Genomic DNA, 26,060 nt, shown 5'->3' on the forward strand with positions numbered 1-26,060 from the left:
TACATAAATGTATTATCCAAAACAAGAATATGGACTATAAGCCACTACAAGGAAGTATGAATTCTGGGTAGGCCAAAGTGCTACCTATCTGAGCCAAGGTATGCACTTCTGACTCTAGGTTTGAGTGATGTGAGTACTGCAGCTGTATTTCCTTTGGTAATTTGCAGATAACTGGCTAAATTACATTATTAGTGTTCTCCAGTAGTTTATACGTCAGAAAAGTAAAAGGAAAACCCTTTCAAATAATGGGCAGGGCCAGAGACCTTGGAACCACACTTCCATTCCCCTCTGTTTATTTGTTTGTGTGAGCAATGGCTCACATGGATGTAGTGATACCTGAGAGTTCTGCCACTGATACTCAAGCAATCTGGAGAGTAGCATAAAGGTTAAAAAGGATCTTCATTGGTTGTATGTGAAATTAGGTGAAGGCCAGTCTTAAGGCAAATGCCATGTACATCTACAGAGGAAAAATGCCCCTTTGGAAATGCTCACTCCCATGCTGGGGCCACTGGAAAGTTTCCCTGTGCCCTTGCTAGCTAGGTGTTTTCATTTAATTTTTTTTAATTTAAAAACTTTCATTTTAAAACCAGAGGGATGATATATTTTTCTGCACAAATGTCTACGTCATTTAAGTGCCGTTTTCCACCAAAAAAGTTTCAACAGTCATTTTTTGACCAGCTCTATTCACCATCTATTCTGACAATGATTCTGAAGTAACAAATTCAGCATCAGTATTGCCTTTATTGTAGGACCAACTTTGCCACAGACCTGCTGTGTGACAAGTCACTTCGCCTCTTTATGCTTGAAATTCCCCATCTGCAAAATGGGTGGGGGAGGCGGGAGGAATGGTGTTCACCCAACTTAGCAAAGCGCTTCGAGAACTGCCGATAAAAAGTATCTGGTAAGAACTAGGTATGATCAGTTTTCAGAGTAGCAGCCGTGTTAGTCTGTATCCGCAGAAAGAACAGGTGCCACAAGTACTCCCGTTCTTTCCAGGTATGATCAGTTACTCCCTGCAACTAAAGGGTTAAAGAGAGGCAGGGACCAGGGACTCATGGGAGCTGTAGGCCAGGGGAATCATGGGAGTTGTAGTAAAACCTCCTCCAATGTATTCCTATGTAATGGCTGCCTAGGCGGAGGTAATGTACTTTCTCCCCTCTGTGGACTAGACTTATTTTCCCCCCTGTAACTACAGTGCCCGCCCCGCCCGCCCCCGAGTCGTGGCCTGGCTGAGGGGGCGAGGCAGGGGCCGGCGGGGCCAGGCAGGCTCCGTTCTGTGGGACAGGAGACGTCACTTCGTTTTGTTTTGACTTTGTCACTTGGCGGCTGGTGGTGTCTCGCCGACCCGTGCTGTGGGGGGTGTTGCTGTAGGGAGACACCCCCCCCACCCCCCCGGACTGCACGTGCCCGAGCCCCCGTGTGTGGCGGGCAAAGCTTCAATTCCGCAAAACTTTGCCCCTCTGCAGCTTCCCAAACTCTGGCTCTCCCGGGACTGTCACTTCCAGCGCTCACTTCAGCGCCCTGCTTCCCCCCCGTCCCTATTTGTGACTCTCACAAGGTGGCAGGGGTGTGATACTGTTCCCCAGCAAGTTTCCGCGTGTTGTGTAACAGGTAGATTTTTTTTCTTCTCGTCGCCAGCTAACACTAAACAGCTTCTGGCGGAGCAGCTGACAGTCGTTTTTCATGCCTGGTTTAAACCTTGTCAGGAAGCAGAATAAACGACATGAAGACGTGTCGCCCAGTCCATTAGCAAGCAATACGCGGGATGCTACGTCAAAGCTCCCCTGCTTTCCCCTGCCTTCCTCCCGTCATCATTCTTCTGTCACTCCCAACTCTCCCTTGCTGCCGCTTCTGCCTCCCTCTCGGTCCCTTGTTCACACTGAGGAGTCTTGCTCTCTTTCTGTCCCTGTGTGAGGTGCTCTCTGTAATAGTTCAGTTCTATAACTGATGTTTGGATTGGAAGATTTTTTTACGGCAGGGAAGTGTTTTTACATGCCTGTGAAATGCTGTAGACATCAGAAATAATAACAATGTCTATCTTTCTCCCAAATAGAATTGTGAAAAAGTTCTGTGTTTCTCCAAAGTGTAAACTTGTCTTTGATTGTTCATAAACTAATCATAATCTAATCATTAGAGGAGAGTTTGGCAAATTTTCTGGAGGAGCAACTTGTTTGGACATTTTGTAGAAAATGTGCACACCAATCTCTCTCTACCCCCGCCCCTCTCCCGGACTTATGAAATGCTGACATGTAAATGTTCACCGCAGTCCTTGTGTAGGCATATTTACTGATGACAGCGAGGATTTTGTCTGCACAAAGCCAGCCTGGTCTCACTCCAGAACGTCTGAGGATTTAGCTGCAGCATTCCTGCTATTGTTTACCCTGTTGCACATACCTGTTAGACAGGTATAAAAAAAAGTGATAGCTTTAAGAAATTATGATCTGTTTTTATTGGCATGCACTTTGCATTCTTCTCGACTAGAGAGACCCTGTTCTGGCCAGCTGGCATGTGGTGGAGTTATGCTGCATATAAGAAAAGAAGAAAAGGCTGGTGAATTCATTGCACTTTTAATAACATATATGGAATTTAGTGCCTGATTCTCCTCTCACACTGTTTAAACAGCCATGTAACTTCATTGACTTTCTTGGAGTTACTCCTTTCATACTGGTATAAATCTGAAGTATCAGGCCCTACATTTCTGATTCTAGAGCACAAAGAGTGGATACTTGAGTTCTTCAACTCTGATCCCACCCGTCACTTCACCACCACAGATTGTGATTAACTTTCAGTGCACAAAAATTGAATTTATGGTGTCCTGATTAATTCTACTGTAGGTGGATTTATCTTGTTACACTGATCACACACTTGGTAAAGCAACCTCCATCCTTTCATGTATTTACACCCGCTCCTGTATTTTTCACTTCATACATCTGATGAAGTGGGTTCTAGCCCACGAAAGCTTATGCCCAAATAAATTTGTTAGTCTCTAAGGTGCCACAAGGACTCCTCGTTGTTTCTACTGTAGGGGTGTTCTTTAGTTCTGAATCTGCATAAATGGAATATGCAGTAGAGAAGATAAAGTCCCTGGAAGGGGGCATTTATATTTTAACAGATTTAAGAACAATGTTTAATTACACAAATGTACTACTGTGTACAAGATGTCCTTCTTACAGTTTTCCAGAGATCCTTAAAGGGGCACCCTCACTTAAAAAAATCATAGTTCTGTTATGAAAAAAAATTGTTTACTGTTGTTAAAAAGTAAGATTACTATGACTGAAAAAAGATTAGAGAAAAATATTTTTTCAAATGTTTCAGTTTGTTTACTTTATGCAATTGACAGCACTGAGTGTATAGTTGATTTCACATTTTCCTCTAGTCAGTTAGTCATGAAACCTGAATCTTATTTATACAGAAGCCCCTTTATACACCTTTCTGACAGTGTAAAGTGGCCTTAAAGTGGGTGTAATATATTTATATTGCCTGAGAGGTGTAGAAAGGGGCCTTAATGTAAATGGGAATCTGGGCCATAGTGTAAAGTCTTACTTGCATACAGAAGTATTTCCAGGACCACAGCCTAACACAGAAACTCAGGAGAGTAGTCCGTTAAAAATGCAAGCAAATGTGATTGTAAAACTACAGAATTTGCTGGGTGGACACCAAGGCAAGGTAGTACCTAAAACTACTTTTAACTCGAGTAATTTTATTATTAGATTTTTAAGCTGACAGCATCCTTTTAAAGGGACATGGTTGGGTAAAATTTTATGAACCTCGTAGTCTTTATCAACTAATACTCCTTCGTTGATTAAAATGGAGGGAATTTTTCAAATCCAATGTAATTTTCACTATTATTTACTTTTTACGTTTCTCCTTTCTTGGTCAATGAAAATAGACTAATTCTTGCAATTCTACTTTTGTTACTAGTCAGTTTTATTTTTAGGATCTCGTGCACTAACTCCGCGGTTTTTAGGCTGCAAAACCTGCAGATGAATAATTTAAATGACAATTTTTTTCCAAAATATAACAAAAAAAAAAAAAAGAATCACAAAACTCAGGGCAGGGCGGAGGAGGTGTTTACACAATCTAAAAATTGGTTGCTAAATGTGGGTCTCTAATATGATTTGTTCAGCTGCAACAGTGTTTGCAAACTTTTGTTACACCCACAATCTTATGTTGCGTCTTCTATTCTTTGATTTAACCTTTTTCAGCCATTGCTATATTGTGGTTGCCATCTATCTGTCTAATCTAAGGTACTTATAGAATGCCAGTCACCGGAGTGTATAAGCACCAGGGTAACGTCACTTATTGCTGCAAAGTGCAAGGGATATGCAATGCCATGCTGCAGCAGCAGCAACCGAGCCTGCTTAGTTTACCAAAAGCAACTTCCCTTTTGACAGCTGATAAAGTGGATCGGTAACACACTGAACAAAAGGATCAGGCTGGCTTAATACAGGCTTCTGTTATCTATGTGTCTGTCTGTTCTAAAAGGATCGTGCTTGTAGATATCCCATAGCCAAATTACTTTTTAAAGTTCTTCATTTTGCAACCCAAACGAACAAAATGGAGGGCCAGAACAGGCTCTGTACTGTAAAATGGTACTATGAGAGCACTCAGTCAGTACTTCTGGGGCATCACCACAAACCGATGGAGCTGTGGAGAGGTGAAAGTAGAACATGAGGGGTGCTCATCCCCTAGCCCTTGTGATGGCATGATTAACTCAGTGGGAACAGTTCAGGTTTTCTCTGCATATCTGTCCGTTCTTAATTTAATTCAACTGCCTTCTACCTGCCCCACTCATACTCTGCGATGGTTTCCACATGCATGGCCCAAACCTAATCTTTTCACTATCATTTGGTACTGATTCCATTGGGAGTTCTGTATAGCATAAGGAGTAAGGGTGAGGTCCCATAGTGTCCTGCCTGCTGCCATCATCCTGGTGGTATAGGGTGATGTAAGGCTGCATGCCCATCTGCCAATATTTGAAAACTATAAATAGGGATACCCCCACCCCTTTTAGCACCACTGAAATTCACTGGATCACAAGAGATTTTCAAAGGGACAGCATGTGGAAAGAGGAAATATTTGGGTAAAAATCATAATAAGGACAGCTCTCCTAAATAGAGGCAATGGTTATTAATATTTATTAGTACCTATTATGTTGTATTAAAGTATCCAAAAGTACGTGAGGTTCCTCGCACAAGGGAATAGGCCCAAAATCTCAAAAGTGACTAATGATTTTGGGTGCCTCAGTTTTTTTGAAGCCCAACTTTACACACCTGAAAGGGGCTTGATTTTTTGGAAAGTGATGAGGACCAGCCCTCTGGAAATCAGTCCTCTTTAATATGTTTCAGGTTGGGCACCACAAATCACTAGGCACTTTAAAAATGTAGGCCATATATTTTGTCTTTCTAGCTAGGTATCTTGATGGCCTCCATCACTAGAATAGCTCCAGGGATGTGGGTCCTGCCTTGGGGTATATCTACACAGCAGCTGGGACGTGTGATTCCCAGCATGGGCAGATAGATACATGCTAGCTCTGCTCAAGCTAGTGTGCTAAAAATAGCCATGTGACTGCAGTGGCATAGGCAGTGGCTCGGGCTGCCTGCTTCACCCTCTGGATATATACTCGGGTGACTAGCCTGAGCCTCCATCTGTGTTGCTGTGGCCACACTGCTATGCACATCCACTTGTGCTGGGAATCGGACATCCTTTGGGAGCTTGCAAGCTGTTTTCAGACATGACTCAATGAAGGAGGTATCAGAACACATGCAGGGAGAAAAGGGAGGAAGAGCAGGTTTTCCAGCAATGGGATTGCATAGTTACTCAGCAAAGGTTTGCGCTCGTCATAGAAGTATAAGAAAAATCATTCAATTTTTTGTAGGTAAATGTCTTTGACTTGACATGCAGGCATCATGGTAGAGGTAGGCCTAAAGGAGAGATGAGGAGAAGGAAATGGTCTTGCACAGCAGCTCTGGAAGGCTTCCATGCAAAGGGGGCGGTGTAGAATAATAATAAGAGATATACCAATCTCCTAGAACTGGAAGGGACCTTGAAAGGTCATTGAGTCCAGCCCCCTGCCTTCACTGGGAGGACTACTTTTTGCCCTAGATTCCTAAGTGGCCCCCTCAGGGATTGAACTCACAACCCTGGGTTTAGCAGGCAAATGCTCAAACCACTGAGCTATCCCTCCCTGAAAGGCATTAGAGATGGTGGTTTGAGAAGTGGATGAACAAGGTGTTGAAGTTATATCACTGGCAGAGTAGCAGGGGATGGCATGTCAGAAGAAACAAGGTCAGATAAATATGCTAAGAGTGTTATCACTGTCTTTTCTTTCAGCAAAAGAGCCCTCTTCTCTTTTAACTGACTGCTTCCTCAAGTGTGCAGTCTTTCTCATAGTGAAATCTCCTATGAAATAGTGGTCTCTTTGTGAGATAAGCACATGTCCATCTCTGCCTCTCCGTTTGCGTGAAATGGTCATTACACCTCAGCATTGTTGGTGCGAAGAGCATTACGGGCAAAACACTTCACCCCCAAATCATGGCAGCATCCTTATAGTGCATCAACTCTGTTCTGTTTGTTTTTTGTTTTGAGAGCTTTTAACTTGCATCTTAGTTTGAGTTTCAGGCCTGTTTGTTCCAGTGTTGCAGAGTAAAAATGGGTTCTTTTTTTTTCTACGTTTCAAATGCCCTTCCTGTCACTTCACTCCCCCACTGAGTGTAAAAAAATTGGCTTATAACGGAGTACGTCCCACCTAATTATTATTGAATCAGTTGTACACCTGTGCCTTTTGTTTAAAAACAAAAAATGCTCAAGTTATGTGGAAAAAAAACCCAGTCTTCTGTGAAGGCACTAGGGTGACCAGATGTCCCGATTTTATAGGGACAGTCCCGATATTTGGGGCTTTGTCTTATATAGGCTCCTATTATCCCCCCACCCCTGTCCCGATTTTTCACACTTGCTGTCTGGTCACCCTAGCAGGCACGTTAGCTAGTTTACATACATTTTTATATTTGAACATTTAAAATGGAAAATATATACTGTGGATGGATGCATGGTTAGATATTATGCAAAATCTCATTGATCTTGCTGAGACACAGCACTCATGCTGTAGTAGATCCATTCATGTGGTATCATGATGTAAGTGACAATACTATATCATGTCACTGTGTGGTGGTGTTATTCTGCAAAGTGTCATAAGAACATAAGAACATAAGAAAGGCCGTACCGGGTCAGACCAAAGGTCCATCTAGCCCAGTATCTGTCTACCGACAGTGGCCAATGCCAGGTGCCCCAGAGGGAGTGAACCTAACAGGCAATGATCAAGTGATCTCTCTCCTGCCATCCATCTCCATCCTCTGACGAACAGAGACTAGGGACACCATTCTTACCCATCCTGGCTAATAGCCATTTATGGACTTAGCCACCATGAATTTATCCAGTCCCCTTTTAAACATTGTTATAGTCCTAGCCTTCACAACCTCCTCAGGTAAGGAGTTCCACAAGTTGACTGTGCGCTGCGTGAAGAAGAACTTCCTTTTATTTGTTTTAAACCTGCTGCCTATTAATTTAATTTGGTGACCCCTAGTTCTTGTATTATGGGAATAAGTAAATAACTTTTCCTTATCCACTTTCTCAACATCACTCATGATTTTATATACCTCTATCATGGCCCCCCTTAGTCTTCTCTTTTCCAAGCTGAAGAGTCCTAGCCTCTTTAATCTTTCCTCTTATGGGACCCTCTCTAAACCCCTAATCATTTTAGTTGCCCTTTTCTGAACCTTTTCTAGTGCTAGAATATCTTTTTTGAGGTGAGGAGACCACATCTGTACACAGTATTCGAGATGTGGGCGTACCATGGATTTATATAAGGGCAATAATATATTCTCAGTCTTATTCTCTATCCCCTTTTTAATGATTCCTAACATCCTGTCTGCTCTCACTGGAATGCAAGATCTTGGCCAATAGAATAGGTGTAAAGTGTTCTAAGGTATTATCATACTATTCCTCTACCAAGATTTTGTATAACAGTTATATGTTTGCATACTTCATCTGGTTACTATGCATTGATATGCTATGGTATTTCGCTTGCCATGATTTTTGTGTGTTCAGTTTTTCTACAAAATTTTTTTTTTTAAATAAAATAAGTGATACTACCTGCCCTACTATATTGCCCTAGAATGAGAGGGCAGGAGGGGGAGGATGTATGCAAAATCTATAATGGTTTTCAGCTCACCCTCTCATAGCAGGTTTGCCTTTGCAATATTAAACAGGCGTGAAAAGTACTGAAAACTTATTTTTATAACTGTGATTAGCAGATACAAGTGATAGAAATATGGAGGGAGAAGATTTGTTCAGTTAGACGGTAGATTTCACTTCTCAGAGTGGAATCACACTTTAAGGCTCTGGGAATTCTTCATTGACATTCAGACTTAAGGCTGCCTCTCCATTCGGAATGTGCCCTATCGAGCGTAGGTATTTTCTCACATATATTTATAACTTTGTTGAAGAAAATCTGATGATAAAGCATAATGGCCTTTTAAATGTTTCTGTGAAAGGGGTCATGTTACTCTCTCTCTATTACTCGAATTCTTAATCACAGCAAACAGCGGTCATTAGTTTTTGTGAGTATAGCAGCTAAATGAGCCAGTAACATACCAGTCATGATACTATACGAACTGAGGCAGGATATAAGAAATATACATTGGAACTGTATGCTTCTTGTAGTGTCAGTGTAAATATTTAACATTTTTTTAAAGTATTAAAGTCTTCCTGACGGTTATAGAAATGGCAAAAATGTTTTTTTTATTCTTCAGCATTGCAGTGAGATTTCTGCTCAGTGACTCTTCTGCATTTCTAGTAGCTCACTCATGCATGCCTGCTGTTAGTGTATTTATGCAACAGTCGCTAGATTTCTTGGGTCACCCTCCAAAAGTGCTCTTTGCAATTAGTGGTCCCTGTCTTCTATTATGGGACAAATCTTGCTCGCTTTATTCAAGGGAGCAGTACCTTTAAAATCAATGGGACTACAGCAGTAAGGGGAGTAGGATTGGGCCCTGGAGTATCTTCAGTTACCCATTATTTCCATACAGGATGCTATCATAACCAGGTGTTGAATACTTAAAGGTCGTATAATATTGGCAAAGAATGTGTGGTGAGGTACCTGTGTGGTGAGATACCTGCTCCTATGCTGCTCTATGGCAAAAGCATAGATTATGTAATAACATCAGCTTAAGATACTTCAGTGGATACTCTAGCAATAAATTTTGTCCAAGAGGTTAAACAGTATTATGTAATTAAAGCAGTCCATTCTGTATAATTTATGTAGTTATCTATCTATCATGTCATTGATCTTTTGTGGGAGGTATTTGGGAAGAAGGAGAATAAAGGAGCTGTCTTCAGAGCGTGGTTTTTCCATAAAAAATATACTGTGAATTTCCATAGCTACCGTGCGACTAAACTCTAAGTGACCTATAATCATTGCTCTTCTTTGTTGTTTTGTTTAATTCCCCTTTGGGGTAAATTTTTCTTCTCTCCAGTGGATGAGTCTGGGCTGATGCCCATCTGTTTCCCAGTTTAATCTCACAGCTCTTCTCCTCTACAAAGCAGATTTAATCACCCACACACTTGTATTTAAAAAGGGATGACAAGAAATGCGGCCTCCTCCCAGACTCACTGGGCACTGCCGCGTGAGTGTATGGAGAGAGCAATAAGGTTCTTTACCTCCCTCTTTGAAATCACATGCCAGATTTCCAGCTGGTATAAATGGGTGTCGTTCCATTGATTTCTATTAACGTCAGTGTCATTATAGAGGAGCTAGCTCAGAGTTTTGCATAAATGCTGACGTGACCAAAGCAGGTTGTGTGGGTCTGTTGTATACTTAAGTTATGATCGATTAATATTTCACCGATCCCACAATTGCTGCCCATTTCAGATAATTTTACACTTCTGCAACAAAACAGCGGTGGGGTGGGTTGTATCCTAAACAATAGGATGTGAGAATCTGGACAAAATACTATAGCCTGTGTAATGCAGAAGACCAGTCTAGACGATCAGAAAGGTCCTTCTGGCCTCTAAATCTCTCATAGATGTTTTGTGAAGCACCCACGGGGCCATCAATCTTTAGTGTATTTATTCTCACAACACCCCATTGTGGTAGGGAAATGCTATTTATCCCCATGCTATAGATGCGGAATGAGGCAGAAGCAATTTAAGTACAATCTTTCCTTGCAAAATCTGCCAGGGTTGAATCAGCCCCTCTGCTTCTGTGAGCAGCAGAGACTCAGAACCCAGACATATCTCCACAATATCTTCCTCCAACCCCCAGAGGCCTCTCTGTGGAGATCGAACTCCGAGAGCTGGTGAGCCAGGAGTATGACAGGTACAATTCCTCCTGGAGTTCCACCCAGCCCAACTGAGTGCAGCCACAGTGCTATGCTATTCAAGATTGCACTGTATGCTGCCCCCTGCTGGGCTGTTGCACAGTTAAGGGTGCTGGGTCATAATGTAAACCAGGGGTGAGCAAACTTTTTGGCCTGAGGGCCACATCAGGGAATAGAAATTGTATGGCGGGCCATGAATGCTCACAAAATTGGGGTTGGGGTGTTGGAGGGGGTGAGGGCTCTGGTTGGGGGTGAGGGCTCTGGGGTGGGCTGAGGTTGAGGAGTTTGGGGTGTAGGAGGGTGCTCTGGGCTGGGACCGAGGGGTTCAGAGGGCAAGAGGAGGATCAGGGCTGGGGAAGGGGTGCAGGTTCTGGCTGGGGGTACGGGCTCGGGTGGGGCTGGGGATGAGGAGTTTGGGGTGCAGGACGGTGCTTCGGGCTGGGATTGAGGGGGTTGGAGAGCGGGAGTGGGATCAGGGCTGGGGCAGGAGGTTGGAGCATGGGGAGAGGCTCAGGGGTGCAGGCTCTGAACTGCGCTTACCTCAAGTGGCTCCCAGAAGCAGTGGCATTTCCCTTCTCTGGTTCCTGCGAGCGCTGGAGCGGGGCCATGCTGCCGCCGGACCTGCTAGCGCTGGAGCGGGGCTGTGCAGGTGCCGGACCAGCTAGCGCTGTAGCGGGGCCATGCGGCTGCTTCGAGAGCCACGTGGTGCAGCGTCCTGGCTGGAGCACTGAAGTGGGGCAAGCCCCAGACCCCACTCCCCAGTGGGAGCTCGCAGGCCGGCTTAAAATGGCTTGTGGGCTGGATATGGCCCACGGCCCGTAGTTTACCCACCCCTGATGTAAACCCTCTGCTCTGCACCTTTTTTGGAGAGGTTTGTGCTGCTGTAGATGATGGTCTCGTGCGGCCTTTGTGCTTCCCGAGCTCAGAGATTGTGATTATGCCTGGCCCCTGCATAGGGGCAGAAGAGGGGACTAGGGTCACCACCTGTCCAGGTTTTCCCAGGATCATCCCTTTTTACGTGGTGGCTGTCCTGGGAAATCGGTAAGGGTGCTCAGTGCCAAGGCTGGATGTAGCCTCCCAATTCAATAGGTGCCCTAAACTACCCTGCTGAAGGGGCACACTGACCACCCACAGCAGCACCTTCTGCCCCAGCACCACAACTGTAAAGTGGCCTGATGAACAGGGGAGGGCCCTGTGTTTGTTATATGATATGGGATATCTTCTCTAATGCAGGATGCTTTATCATCTTGTTGACCATAACCAAACTCAACCAGTGACCAAAAAAACATGGAGATGTTATTGTATGCAACCCCTAGCCAGAACTAGGGTAGGAATCATTACGTCATGAGGCTAAAGATAAGAGTATCAGAAGAAAGTGGGGGAGTGGGTTCTGATCCATCTTGCATTGACTTTTGCTGATGTAACTCCAGTGAATTCAATGGAGTCACTCCTGGTTATCACCAGTGTGACATCAGAATTAGACCCGGTGTTCCAGAATCTCAACGGGTGTCAATTGGTATAGCTCCATCAGTGCAATTGTTCCAATTCACACCCGCTGAAGAGCTGGCTCTGTTTTTTGATTGTTGGCATTGCATCCAGCATGTTGCCTTGAGAACAAAGGCTGCTTTTAAATTGCAAAGGTATATTATTATTATTGGATTTTTATATAGGAGCATGTGCATGTTGGGGACTTCACAGGAACAAGTGTGCTCCGTAGGACAGGGAGATTTACCCCAGCCTAATAACACGACCAATAGACATCAAAGCATGGCAGTGGACATTGACAGCACATTGACTAAATTTGGATATTAGGAGTAGGGCACTTGAGAGAACAATTTTAGCCTTTATTTATTTGTCTGTCAGGGCTTGTCTACACTTCTACACTAATTGCTTCTACTTAAGTCGTAATCGATGATATGAGCTTAATAATAAGAATTTGTGTATCCATACTAAATAATTGAATAATTCATTCTGCTCTCCATGGAAGCGTGAGCCCAGACTCACGATCCCGCACTGCCTCCTGGGGAAGCTGCTTCCAGTTCCCGCCGCCCCGCTGCCCCATGCTGGTGGAATGCATCTGCTCCTGGAAAATTGATCGAAAATGTGCCCCTCTTCCGCCCCTCTCGCTCTCTTGGCTTCTTCGCTGGGTTCTCTCGAATCGCGCGCACTGCTGCATGCCACGCGCTGACAGAGCGCTGCACCGCTGCAGCAGCTCTCGCCATACTGACGCCCGCGCTCTCCGCGCAACGTGTCATTATCGCCCAGATCTTCCACAGTCAGAGAGAGAATGGTCAGAGGAGGAGGCAGAGAGCGGAGGCACGGTGAGGGGGGTGGAGACAGGGGCACAAAGCAGTGCATCCGGGTGGTGGAGATCATGGGATGGTGGGGTGCATGGTGGTGGAACTGGGGTGGGACCGCACACAAGCACAGACTGGCTGACAGACTGGTGTGTATAGACACTGGGATGACAATGAGTGGCTGTTGAACTGCAGGTGTGCTGACAGGACCTGCCCTGCCCTCAGGACACCCGCGCTGCGCAGCCCTGGCCCAGCCCTCCCAAGCTGGCGAGCAGCCCCCCACAGCATCTGAGCGAGGCCATAGTGGCAGGCGTGCACATTGGTCCCAGGCAGCTCATTGCAGGGAGTTGCTGTGCTTCCGTGGCTGTTGCTGTCATATGAGCAACTCGTTTTCGAGTTGGCAACTGCTCAACTGCTCAAACTGTCTCAAAGGTAGTATCTGTCGGAAATGTCTGGATCCACAGGCTGACCCGCCGCGGGCTAGGGATTACCTGCGTGGCGGCCCAGACCTGGCACCACCACACCAGCCCAGCCAGCACCAAACCGAAGGTTTTTTTTCAATGTGGCTGCAAGCTGCATCAACCAAAGGTGTTGTGCAACATCAGGAACGCCGCTGGGCATCAAGGTCGGGTGGTGTTTTAGTGTTCAGAGCGGTTGTTCTGTTGCGGTGCCTACAGGCACAGGCAGGCAGGCACTTTCTTCCCGGCCGTTCGGGAAAATGGCAGATGAGCAGTGTGATCCTGGGGGGACCCTGCCCCCGCTTACATGCCTGCTAATGCCTGGCCCATGAAGCCCTATACACCTGGCTGAAACTGAAATGGAACTGGCTGCTGCCCAAGTGCAAAGTGGTGGTGGGTGGAGTGTGCTTTCGCCTGCCTCATGGGAGATGGGGGAGACTGCGACTCGACATGGGACATCAGAAAGAATATAAATATCCATGAGAGCTGCTTGCTGCTTGCTGTGTGCTCCAAGAGTGAGAGGAGACAGACCTTGCTGGCAGCGATTGAGGCTGAGACCTGGCTGCTGTTTAGCCCATGCCAGACACCAAGGCAGGAGAGAATATCCCCAGAAGAGATCCAGAGCAGGTGGCACCTGCAGAGGCTTTGTTGCAGAAGATTGAGAAACTGAGCACCTGTCACTTCTGACTTTAAAACAATTTTTTTTAAGCCTGATTATAAACCAAGTTTCCCCCTTCCACTTCGTGTTTTAAAACTAATTTTTTATTTAAATAATAAATAATAAATCTTCTTTCTTTCTTTCGTTTTTTTTCTGAAAGGTGGCTGTGCTTTGGAAGGTGTGGTGGTGATGGTTGGGGGGGGTGGCAAGGAAGGGGGTGAAGGGCTTAGGGGGGTGTTGGAGGAGGGGTGTGGGCTGGCGGGGCTGGGTTGGGGGAGGTGAGGGGGGGTGGGGGGGAGGTCTCTTTGGGGCTCATTGGGGCTCCTTTGGGCTGGGGGGGGGCCGGGGCACCGGGCATGCCAGGGAAGGAGCCTGCCTTCCCAAAGGGGGAAGACAGGGGCCATCATCACCACATCACACAGACCAGCATACACCACCACACAGACCCCTGCAGTTGTGACTGCACTCTCTTCTGTGACTGCAGCTGGTGCTGCCCCCTGTGTGCACCTTATTGTGGTCACCCAACCTGCACTGTAATGTAAAAACCCCACCAAAAAACTAAAAAAAAAAAAAGTAGAAGAAACGTGACAAGAAAGAACAAGAAACACACAGAAACGCTTATACCTTGGGGGTGAATAGTTGACTTGGGTGGGGGTTGAAACTTGGACTTATTGGCGGGGGTGAACTGTACATTAGCGACACACATGCTGTGTGCGTCGTGTCTTGTACATTAGCGCTCGTGCTCGCCCCAGCTTCTTGCCACTTTCCCTGAGAGGGGGGCTTTGGGTGAGGGGGGTTGGGGTTGGCTCCTTGCAGGGGTTGCAGGGGGCTCCTGCCTGCCTGGTCTCTCTCCTCACTGCTTGCAGAGCACGGGAAGGGCGCCGTCCGCCCCTCCCTGTCCGTTCCAGCGCCACTGCTTCGCCTCGTCGAGTTGCTGCTCCTCCCTCTCTCGTGCTCCAGGTGTGTGCTTCCTGCCTGACGTGCGCTGCTCTCTGCTCCTCTCCTGTCTCTGCTGCCTCTGCCGCTGGCTGCTGTCTGCTTTCTGGCTGTCGTCTCCTTGTCTTTTTCTCTTCTCCTTGGCTCTGAGCCAGTGAAGGGTGGGGAGCGGGGGGAGGGGTGAAGAGGCAGTGAGTTGTGGAAAAAAAAAGTTTGAGGTGAAACAAACAAATACATGTTAACAAAACACAGTCTAGTCATTTTCAGTTAAGAAAAGAAGAGTTTCAGAAAAAGAAGTCTCAGGTCTCTCTCTCTCAGTCCGAGATTTGGAATACTCATTACGGCGCGCATTGCGAGAGCGATTGCCTGCAAGAGCGGCAAGAGAAGAAGCTGTAAACCTTGCACTACAAACTCCTATACAGACTGTACAGTGCTTAGCAGATCTGTGCTCTGCTAGCTAAATGCTCCTGCTGAAAGCAAGCAAAAGCAGTGACCGCAAAAATCTCCGCTGCATTTCCGCCAGTGACCCTGAAAGACCTTTTCTGACTTTTTGTGCAACTGGCTTTGCTCTGGCTGTTAAGCTTAGTGGTAAAAAATCAAAAGTAAAACTCTGTTTCAGGTCAAAAAAAAAAAGTAAAAAAAGCGAGGTCTTTTCTTTCTCTAAAAAAAAGTAAAAGTCTATCACAGTAACAGTACACCACTAATTACCACTAATTAGATGCAGCTTCCACACTCACAGCAGACATCACCACAGAGGCACACAGAGCACAGAGAGGAGGCGCGATGTTACCAGAAGCCCTGCACAGACCCTGACCAGAGGCAGCATGCTCATCCTACCTGAGTCCCCCATGGATACCTGAGGATGGCATGGGAAGAGTGAGTGCACTTCAACCTCTCCAACCCAATACCTTGCCTCCCAAGGCTGCCTTTTCCAGCTTTTCTTTTCTGCTGAGATTTTGAAATATCCTCAGAGAGGACTATTGCTTGCTTCTGCTGTTTTTTTGCTGTTTTGTTTTTTTAGTTTTTTAAAAATATTTTATATTTTTATTTTATTTTAAAATTAAAAAAATAAAAAAAAAAAATGTTGTTCTGTTGTGTTTCTTTCTCCCTTGATCTTCCCCTGATTCCAGTCTTGGTTTAACGGGGGGACTGGGGTGAGGAGGTGGAGTGATGGGTGGTGAAGAGGGAATGGCCTGTGAGGAAGTGGAGAGTGGGTTCGATCGCGCCTGCCTGGCTTCCCTTCTTCCCCCCTTCCTCATCTTCCCATCCCAGGGAGGGGGGAACAGTCCCCCTCTCCTTCCCTCCCTCGGAGTCCACCTGTCACTGGTGGGGGACTGGTGGGCAGACCCATGCAGAATGGCATGCAGATGCTGTGCAGGCGGCATGTCTGGGTTGGGCTGGCTGCTCCGCTTGCCGCCCCTTGTTTTGATACTTTTTGTCTTCCTTCACTTTCACTTTCGCGCTGCACTGCACCGCCTGTATCCTTTTGTCTTCTCTTTGCTTTCTTTGACCTTCTCGGAAGGTCTTCGATTCCAGCTTTGGAGCGCAGCAGCTCACGCCCTCACGCCCACACACACACACAGATCCTGACTTCCCGGTCACCTGGCTGGCTCCTCTTTTCTTTCTCTTCTGGGATTGCCTCTGCTCTGACTCTCTCTGCTCTGCATGCTGCAGGGCGCGCGTGATGTGCCGAACAGCAGCCAGAAGATTTCAAGATTCAAAGGAAAAAAAACAGGAAATCAAATTTTTCATTTTTCTTGTCATTTGGCCAGAGAATCCAGCTGCTGTCCCTGACGTCAACAGAGAACAACAGAGTGGTGCACTGGAGGGCGGAGCTGTTAAGCGGTAGCATCCACCACACACAAGCCTAAGCCGAGCTAGCAAAGCGCAATTTAGCGTTACTCCACCTGGTGGCCAAAAGAAATTCGAACTAAAGAGCCCTCTAGTTCGAATTAAATGGCTTCCTGGTGTGGACGGTTGAGCGGTTAGTTCGAATTAACGCTGATAAATTCGAATTAAAGTCCTAGTGTAGACCAGGCCTCAGTCTCTTTGCTAAGGTTTATTTTAAATACCTTTATCTTGTGTCAAAAAGGCCAAGGACTTGGTTGTGACAGGTACACAGCCAAGCAGCACGTGGACACATAAGATTTAAAGTGGCACCTCTATGACTTATCTAGGGTGACCAGATGAGATGATGAAAATATCGGGACACATTGAGGGGGGAGGGGTCTGCCGGCGGAGTTAAAAAAACAAAAATCAAACAAAAAATAAAAACCCAGTGCTGCCAGCGAAGCGAAATACCGGGACAAATTGCGTCCCGACCAAAGATCGGTCGGGACGCGGGACAAACACCCAAATATCGGGACATCTGGTCACCCTAGACTTATCTGGTCTCTCCCAAAAACCCATTGGAGTATGTCTATATAGTTATATACAGAATGGAAGAGATGTATGCAGCTATTTAAAATTCTCACACCAGGGCTTAAAAAGACTGTGATCATCGCAGTTACATAAAATAACCCAACAGTTATATATGCATTAAAACATATACAAGTGGGGCCAGATTTTCAACAGACTCAACATTTTGGGTGTTGAACTCTTTTCAAAATCTGACCAGAAGTGTCACAACGGGAGCTGCTGGTTGCGCAGAGCATTTGAAAATCTGCCCCTTATTAGGTGCCTCAGTGGGAGCTGAGCTCCTTTGAAAATTTACCCTCAATTGTGAGCACCGAGCACTTGAAAATTTGACTCTGAATGTTTATCCATCTTTGTAAAATATTTTGAAATGTGTGGATGAGAAGTGCTACTCAAAGGTTGTCAATTATTATTATTTATTATGAATGAACTTGCCATTGTGACAGAAGCAGAAAACTGAATAGGAACCCCGCAAAAGGCCCTATCTATAGTGTAGTAGCCAGGGATGCTGTAACATACCTTAAAATAATGTGGTACTGGAAACTGAGTAGTAAGAAGAGGGACGGAGACCAGGCTGTTTTGAAAATAATCTGGAGGTTTATGACTCAAGTAAAACAGTGAATTGACCATATCAGAATGGGAATATCTGCCGATCCCAGAGGAGACAATCAGACCATGCTCATTCTAGGACACTAAGGTTCATTCTTGGTACTCTGGCTAGTAAGGTTGCTGCTTTCTGGAGTGAAGGAAATGTGCTTGTAACAATGTTCTGTGTCCCATATAGAAAAGGTACGGCATAGAGATCCTGTAGGGACTCTCTCATGTTATCAGAACTTCAGTCAGGATTGAAGGATCAGCTATATAAAATCCTAGTTTGGACTGGACAGTAAAACTAGCTTGTGTCATAGCTCCAAAGGGGGAATGAAAATTTGTCAAAATTTGAAAAGGGGAGACAGGGAAGGTTACATTAAAAAGAAAATAGTAGTACAGGGTTACTAGGGAAAAAACTCACTATGGAAACATGATTAAATGTGATTTAAAAATCCAAAGCACCACAGTTAAGTGTGCTTGTGTGCATGTGCTGTTTGTACCAGATTATATATAAATAGATTTTCTTCTTTCAGAATTGCAGATGCCACAAAGGAAACTAATCTCCACTAACTGAATGGTCGTCAAGGATGTGAACTCTGCTCTTTTTTTCTAGCTGTGTGAAAAGTTTAACAGCCTGGGCTTGCACCTCCTTTGGTTTTCATGATGGCAGCAACTAGTGGAGAAAGCCAGCTACAGAGGATTATCAGAGATTTGCAAGGTATGGTGCCTGTTGCAGATTAATTCTGTAGGCTGGGCTGCATTCCTCATGTTTGAATTGAAGGTGAGGAGTGTTTGTCTGATATTTGTGTATAGCACTGTAACAGGAAATTGTACCGTTCCGTATAGATGTGACTCTGATTTCAAATGTTACATAAAGTTTACTAAGCCTTTTTGTAGGATCTTAAATTATGTCTGTTTTACAACAAAGAAAAAATTCTCTCTGGTTAGGATCTACTCTTTCTGTAAACAGTGCATTGGATTCTTCTCTCAATCACAGGAGAAACGCCACTGAAGTCAACAGAACTAAATGGTTGTAAATAAGCGCAGGGTGAGAGTGAGGAGGATCAGATCTGATTTCTTTTTCCCTTTTTTTTTAATGCACACAATGGGTCATTCGTTGTTCACTAAGACAAATACCTTGTTCACAATACCGTGCTGCAAACAGTGATGACAGGCCTCCATGGGAGGGGAAGAACGGGAAGGAGGATGAGTGAGGATTTTTCCTCAGTAATCAAATATGGGCATGAGGAAGAAGATCCAGGAAGGATGGTCTTATGGTTAAGGCACAGATTAGTTAGGAGACTGTTGTTCTTTTTCCAGTTTTGCCACAGATTTCCTGTGTAGCCTTGAGGAAGGCACGTAGGGCAAAATGTTCAAAACTGATCAATGGTTTTGGATGCCCACCTCTAGGCCTATTTTTCATAAGTACCAAGGACCCACAACAAGCCCAAGTTTGGCTTTCAAAAAATGAAGCACCTTAAATCAGTGGCCAGTATTCCTGTGCCTCAGTTTCCTCATCTGAAAAATGAGGACAGTTGCGTAGCTCGCAGATGTTGTCAAGCCGTAATTCATTAATGTTCATCTAGCACAGGGGTTCTCAAACTTCATTGCACCGCGACCCCCTTTTGACAACAAAAATTACTACACAACCCCAGAAGAGGGGACCGAAGCCTGAGCCCCCCTAAGCCCCACTGCCCTGGTCTGGGAGAGGCCAAAATCCAAGCCCTGCTGCCTTGGCAGAGAGAGCCAAAGCCGAAGCCTGAGCACCATTGCCCTGGATGGGGGGGGGCCACAGCCAAAGCCCAAGGGCTTTAGCCCCAGGAGGGGGGCATGTAACCTGAGCCCCGCCACCCAGAGCTGATGCCATTGAGCTTTGGCCCCGGGCTCCAGCAAATCTAATACCAGCCTTGGCGACTCCATTAAAATGAGGTCATGACCCACTTTGGGGTCCTGACCCACAGTTTGCAAACCCCAGATCTAGCAGATTGGCTCCTAAAACAGAAAGTGCGATATAAGGGCAAAGAACTGTATTGCTTTTTCTTTGTATGTGACTGTTCAAATGGTCAACAGCTGCAACGGAGATGAAATTTAATCTTTGTTTTATTTATATCATTAAAATGAGAATCTTCAACCACTGTTGTTTTTGACAACTCAAGGGGAATAGAACATGATATATTAGAGCTGTGCCTTACACCTGTCATTGCTTCCTTCTCCAAATAATCCTTTTTCCCTCCCCCTTTCTTTTTCAGATTAAAAATATAAATTGGTGAGGGGGAAAAGGCAAAGTCTTTTCACAGATTTAATAAACTACAGGAGGAGATTTAGGTAGGGAAGATGGCATTACGCAATCTGGAGATTAGAGTTCTTGAAATGTATTGGAGACAACTTTTTATTCCAGAAAGTGAAGGAAGTAACCCGGGGAACAGCCATTTTAAATTGATTCTGACCTACTGGGAGGAATTGGTAGTGAATCTGAAGGTGGAAGGCAATTTGGGTGAAAGTGATCATGAAATGATTGATTTCATGATTCTTAGGAAAAGAAGGTGTGAGAACAGCAGAATAAAGACAATGGAGTTCAAAAAAGCAGACTTTAACAAACGGAGAGAACTAATAGGTAGGGTCCTATGGGAAGAAAATCTAAGGGAAAAAGAAGTTCAAATGAGCTTGTAATTTCTCAAGGAGACAATATTCAAGGCACAACTGGAAACTATCCTGATGTGAAGGAAAGATAGGAAGAATGGTAAGAGGCCAATATAGCTCCATCAGGAGGTCTTTAATGACCTGAAAATCAAAACGGAATCCTACAAAAAATGGAAACATGAACCAGTTGCTAAGGAGGAGTACAAAAGAGCAGCGCTCATGTAGGAACAAAATCAGAAAGGCTAAGGCGCAAAATGATTTACCCCTAACAAGGGACAGAAAAGGCAATAAGATGAGGTTCTATAAATACATTAGGAGCAAGAGAAAGACAAAAAGCAAGTTTAGATCCTCTACTTAGTATGGAAGGAGAGCCACTAACTGATGACATCAAGAAAGCTGAAGTGTTTAAGGCCTATTTTCCTTCAGCCTTCATTAGAAAGGTTAATGATGACCAGATACTAAATACAATTAATATTAACAAGGGGGAAGGAATGCAAGCCAAAATAGGGGAAGAACAGATTAAAGAATGTTTAAATAAGTTAAATATATTCAAATTGGCAGGGCCTGATGACATTCATCCTAGGGTACTTAAGGAACTAGCTGAAGCAATGTTGGAACTGTTAACCATTATCTTCAAGAAATCCTGGAGAACTAGTAAAGTTCCCAGAAGACTGGCGAATGGCAACCACAGTATCGATCATTAAACAGGGAAACAGAGGACCCGGGGAATTATAGACCAGTCAGTGTAACTTCAATACCTTGGAAAAATACTGGAACAAATTATTAAACAATCAATTTGTAAGCACTTGGAGGATAATAGTGTTATAAGGAATAGCCAACATTCCAAATCAACCTAATTTCCTTCTTGGACAGGGTTATTGGCCTAGTGGATAGGGAGGAAGCAGTAGATGTCATATATCTTGATTTTAGTAAGGCTTTTGACACAGTCCCACATGTCATTCTCATAAACAAACTAGGGAAATGTGGTCTGAAGGAAATTACTGTATGGTGGGTGCACAACTGGTTGAAAGACCTTACTCAAAGAGTAGTTATCAATGGTTCACTGTCAGACTGGGAGGATGTATCTAGTGGGGTCCTGCAGGGGTCAGTCCTGGGTCCAGTAGTAGTCAATATTTTCATTAATGACTTGGTTAATGGAGTGGAGGGTATGCTGATAAAATCTGCAGATGAGCACCAAATCTTGAGGGATTGAAAGCACTTTGGAGGACATGGTTAGTATTCAAACAACCTTGACAAATTTTGGTCTGAATTCAACATGATGAAATTCAATGAAGATAAATACAAAGTACTTCACTTAAGAAGGAAAAATCAAATGTACAACTACAAAATGAGGAATACCTGGTTGGATGGTAGTTCTGCTGAAAAGGATCTGGAGGTTATAGGGGATTACAAACTGAATAAGAGTCAACAATGTGATACAGCTGCAAAAATGTCTAATATCATTCTGGAGTGTATTAACAGGCATGTTGTATGTAAGACACAGGAAATAATTGTTCTGTTCTACTTGGCACTGATGAGACCTCAGCTAGAGTACTGGAGTGTCCAACTCTGGATACCACATTTTAGAAAAGATGTGGACAAATTGGAGAGAATCTAGAGGAGAGCAACAAAAATGATAGAAGGTTTAGAAAACCTGCCATATGAGGAAAGGTTAAAAAACTGGGCATGTTTAGTCTTGAGAAAAGAAGCTTATGGGGAGCCTAATACCAGTCTTCAGATATGTTAAAGGCTGTTATAATAAGGATGGTGATCAATTGATTGTTCTCTGTGTTCACTGAAGGTAGTATGACAGCTTTATGTTACCAATCTGCCTGAGGCTTTAGGTGATTAGGCTGAGGCCGCAGGATTGTTAGGGGAGGAGATGAAGGCGCATACCAAATGACTAAGTTTTAGCCGCTTTATTAATAAAATAACAGCGGTGAGTGCTGGGTGCTTCCCACATTACTTAGAGGAAGAAAGAAAGCATTAGCGCCTGCGCCCTAACCCACTTTCATACTCACACATGCACAACCCAAGGCTGGCCAAACCTGGGCGTAACGTAAGAAGAAGAGGGGGAAGGGTGGACGAGAGTTTTGTCCTGTGCACAGGCCGTCCAGGGTCCGCTGTTGATCTCTGATTTGCTTTAGCTTTTAGGAGGGTTTTAAGTCGTGGGGTTTTTGGGGGGCATTTTGTTTAGGGACCTCTGTCCCCCGTGCTTTTTGTACCAATTCAAACCAGCCTTTTGTGGCTTTCTTAGCTTTTCCAAAACACACCAGCTTTAGGGACGCAAAACTGTTGTTTTCCCCCTCACTGGTCTTTACTGTCTCACTAGTTTTTGCAGCCCCTGCAGTTCTGTTTAGCTGAATTCTTTTTTTTTATGGCTGGTTGGGGTTGGAATCCAGGCCCCTGTCTTTCTTGGCAGGCAGCTGAGAGTTAGTTGTGTGCCGTGGCCTTGGGCTGGAGTTAGCATCTTATCTTCAGACCTAGCTGGAGCGTCGAGTTAACCCGTTTCCTTCTCCCTTCCTCCCTCTATGGCCTCTTGTAACCTGTAAAGAAACCTTTTTCTCCACACTTTCACCTTCAACCCTTCCCACAATATACTTCAGTACATATACAAGCGCTAGCAACATGCCATGCTAAACTGCTTACCCAGGGGTCTCCATGGGGGTGGCGGGCAGTTATATTGTGACTGTAGGACAAGAAGCAATGGGCTTAATCTGTAGCAAGAGAGATTTAAGTTAGATATTAGGAAAAACTTTCTAATGATAAAGGGAGTTAAGCTCTGTAATAGGGTTCCAAGGGAGGTTGTGGAATCCCCATCACTGGAGGTTTTTAAGAACAGATTGGACAAACACCTGTTGGGGATGATCTAGATTTATTTGGTCTTGCCTCAGTGCAGAGGGTTGGACTTGATGACTTCTCGGGGTTCCTTCCAGCCCTACATTTCTATGATTCTATGATTAAGACCTTTCCACTTGAGAAAAGTGTGAGGGATTTTTAATGACCACAAATGGTCCAGGCTTTTGGCTCATGCCTCATGAAAGAAAAGGCAAAGCCATGAGCTGGGACTCTGACTCTCTCTGACACAGTATAGAGACCCCACTTGAGTTCCAATAAGAAGTGCTTTTGTTCCCTCCTTAGATTTCACGGAGTAATGAATAAAGCTGGGCAAAAAACTTTTCAGTGATTAGTAAATTTACCAAAAAATGATTTTTTCCGGGCACCGAAACTATTCACAAACTATGAATTTGGCAAATAGTTTCAGCAGAAAAAAATGAATATTTTTTTCCCAAAAAGAAAATCCATTTTGAAAAGAAATATTTTAACTTTTCATTTTGAAACATTACATTTTGAAATTTAGCTATCTTTATTTTTTAAAAATCTAAAAAACAATAAAAAAGGATAAAAACTCTCAAAACAAAAAACTGAATAAATTAAATTTTGGATCAAAAAACACCCCAAAAATGAAATGGAACAAAACAAAACAAAATGTTGTTTCATTCTAGTTTTTCATTTCAGGGAATTTTTATCTAAAACTTTTTTTTTCTTCATTTTACTTTTGGTGAAGAAAATCTCAAAAATACCAGTTTTGGTTCAAAACAAATGTAATTTTTTTAATTATTGGTTTGGTTTGGCCCCCAAACTGAGAAGTCGAGTATTTGGTCAGCCCTCCTTCATTACTAGAGCTGGAGACTGAAAACCCAATTAGGCACTGAGAGCGAATACAGAAACCTGTAAAATCAGCCATTTATGGTGCTACTCATAAGGTTAGCCCTTTGAGATGGCAGAGTCCACTTGGAGACAGCAGAGTTCCATACTTAATTATTACAGGATTAGTCTATTTATTTTCATTTGTATATTGTAGCCAGCGCACTCTGAAACTTCCAGGAGGTAAATATGCTGAAGGAAGGAGATCTCTGCTCAGGGATGCGAGAAGCCTGGGTGGCTGCCCTCTGCTCCTGGCAGAGAGCAGGGAGGTGAGAAATGCAGCTGGTGATCCCTTGCTCCTGGCGGCGAGGCAGGAAGCCTAGGGGAGCAGGTGCACTCCCAGTGGGGAGCTGTGCAGAGCTAAGAGCTTTCAGCCCCCCACAATGCCCCTCTTCAGTTGGTGAGGATACACACCACCAATCAAAGGAGGGTAGTGTGGACATCAGCCACCGCAGGCTGTAAGTGACCGAACATAGATTGACTTCAGTTTGTAGTGTAAGACATCCCCTCAAACACTCTGACTGAAAAAGTGAATACACACACACACAGTGTAAAGAGAGACAGCCCATTTATTTATTTCAAAATGTTTGTGCATTCAACCCCAAACATCATCTATCTTTACTCACTTATTCTGGTGTCTTGTTTTAAAGATGCTGTGACAGAGCTAAGCAAAGAATTTAAAGAAGGAGGGGAACCAATCACCGATGACAGCATCAACTTGCAAAAGTTTTCCTACAAGCTTGAGTACCTTTTACAGGTAAGTGACACAATCATATGTAGGGCCCTAGGAAATTCACGGTCCATTTTGGTTAATTTCACCATCATAGGATTTTAAAAATCATACATTTAATTATTTCAGATATTTAAATCTGAAATTTCCCGATGTTGTAACAGTAGGGGTCCTGACCCAAAATGCGTTGTGGGGGGTCACTAGATTATTGTAGGGGCGTTGTGGTATTGCCACCCTTACTTCTGTGCTGCTGCTGGTGGTGGTGCTGCCTTCAGAGCTGGTTGGCTGCAGAGTGTCAACTGCTGGCCGGAAGCCCAGCTCTGAAGGCAGCGCCGCTGCCGGCAGCAGTGGAGCAGAAGTAAGGGTGGCATGGTATGGTATTGCCACCCTTATTTCTGCACTGCTGCTGGTGAGGTGCTGCCTTCAGAGCTGGGTGCCCAGCTAGCAGCCATTGCTCTCTGGCCACCCAGCTCTAAAGGCAGCACAGAAGTAATGGTGGCAATACTGCAACCCCCCTATAATAACCTTGCAGACCCCCCTCCTTGTGGTCCTCTTTTGGGTCGGGACCTCCAGTTTGAGAAATGTTGGTGTCCCCTGTGAAATCTGTATAGTACAGGGTAAAAGTACACAAAAGACCAGATTTCCCGGTCTGTGACATGTTTTTCATGGCCATGAATTTAATAGAGCCCTAATCATATAGGAGAACTGGACTTTCCTTCATCTGTATTGTTCTTTTATATTTAAGGTTCAGTATTGAATCTAGCTATTAATAAAAAAAATCAGAATGTATTAGAACTAAGTACAGTACAGACCTCTTTCCTTTTAGTTATTGGGCTCCCGTGTGTCAATATTTATTCCACCTATTACAATAGAAAGTAAATATGCATATATGAAAAAGCAGTGTATCATAACTAGTAGGTTGCTTTTGAGAACACAAGGAATTTTGCATTGTATGGGGAGCTTTTATAACTTGACTTTGAAACATGCCATTTTACATTATCACAGAAACTCTTTGGTAATAGGAATGATGACATGTTTTAAGGGGAAAAAATATTTCATAAATATAATTACCTGTATAAAATATAGGATTTTGCCAGCAAAAACATGACTTTGCTATGAAAAATAGTTTTATAACATCAAAAATATAATACAAAGAGTAAGCTTTTTTTAATGGAAATGTCTGTTTTTTTTTATCCTTGATCAAAAACCAAGTAAAAAGGAAAAGCTACTTTGCTGTGAATACCTTCAGTC

The 26,060-nt window shown here is 44.2% G+C and overlaps 1 protein-coding gene across 23 annotated transcripts in view; it reads left to right on the forward strand.

The window, feature by feature from the left end:
* Positions 1–26,060, forward strand: part of FYCO1 (FYVE and coiled-coil domain autophagy adaptor 1) — a 221,008-nt gene that overhangs the window by 19,432 nt on the left and 175,516 nt on the right. For 20 of the 23 annotated variants that reach the window (XR_005593571.1, XR_005593558.1, XR_005593557.1 and 17 more), the window contains exons 1-3: positions 11,929–12,016; positions 18,265–18,449; positions 24,730–24,836. Coding sequence is in view for 6 of the 23 variants with exons in the window: in XM_039522238.1 (XP_039378172.1) it covers positions 18,392–18,449; positions 24,730–24,836 (165 nt within the window). In the remaining 17 variants the exon portion in view is untranslated. Of the gene's footprint in view, positions 1–1,091; positions 1,140–11,928; positions 12,017–18,264; positions 18,450–24,729; positions 24,837–26,060 lie in introns of those variants that run through there. The other 3 variants (XR_005593563.1, XR_005593567.1, XR_005593566.1) reach the window with 3 other exon arrangements.

Source organism: Mauremys reevesii, linkage group 2 (genome assembly GCF_016161935.1).
Source record: "Mauremys reevesii isolate NIE-2019 linkage group 2, ASM1616193v1, whole genome shotgun sequence".
In the NCBI taxonomy this organism is placed as follows: domain Eukaryota; kingdom Metazoa; phylum Chordata; order Testudines; family Geoemydidae; genus Mauremys; species Mauremys reevesii.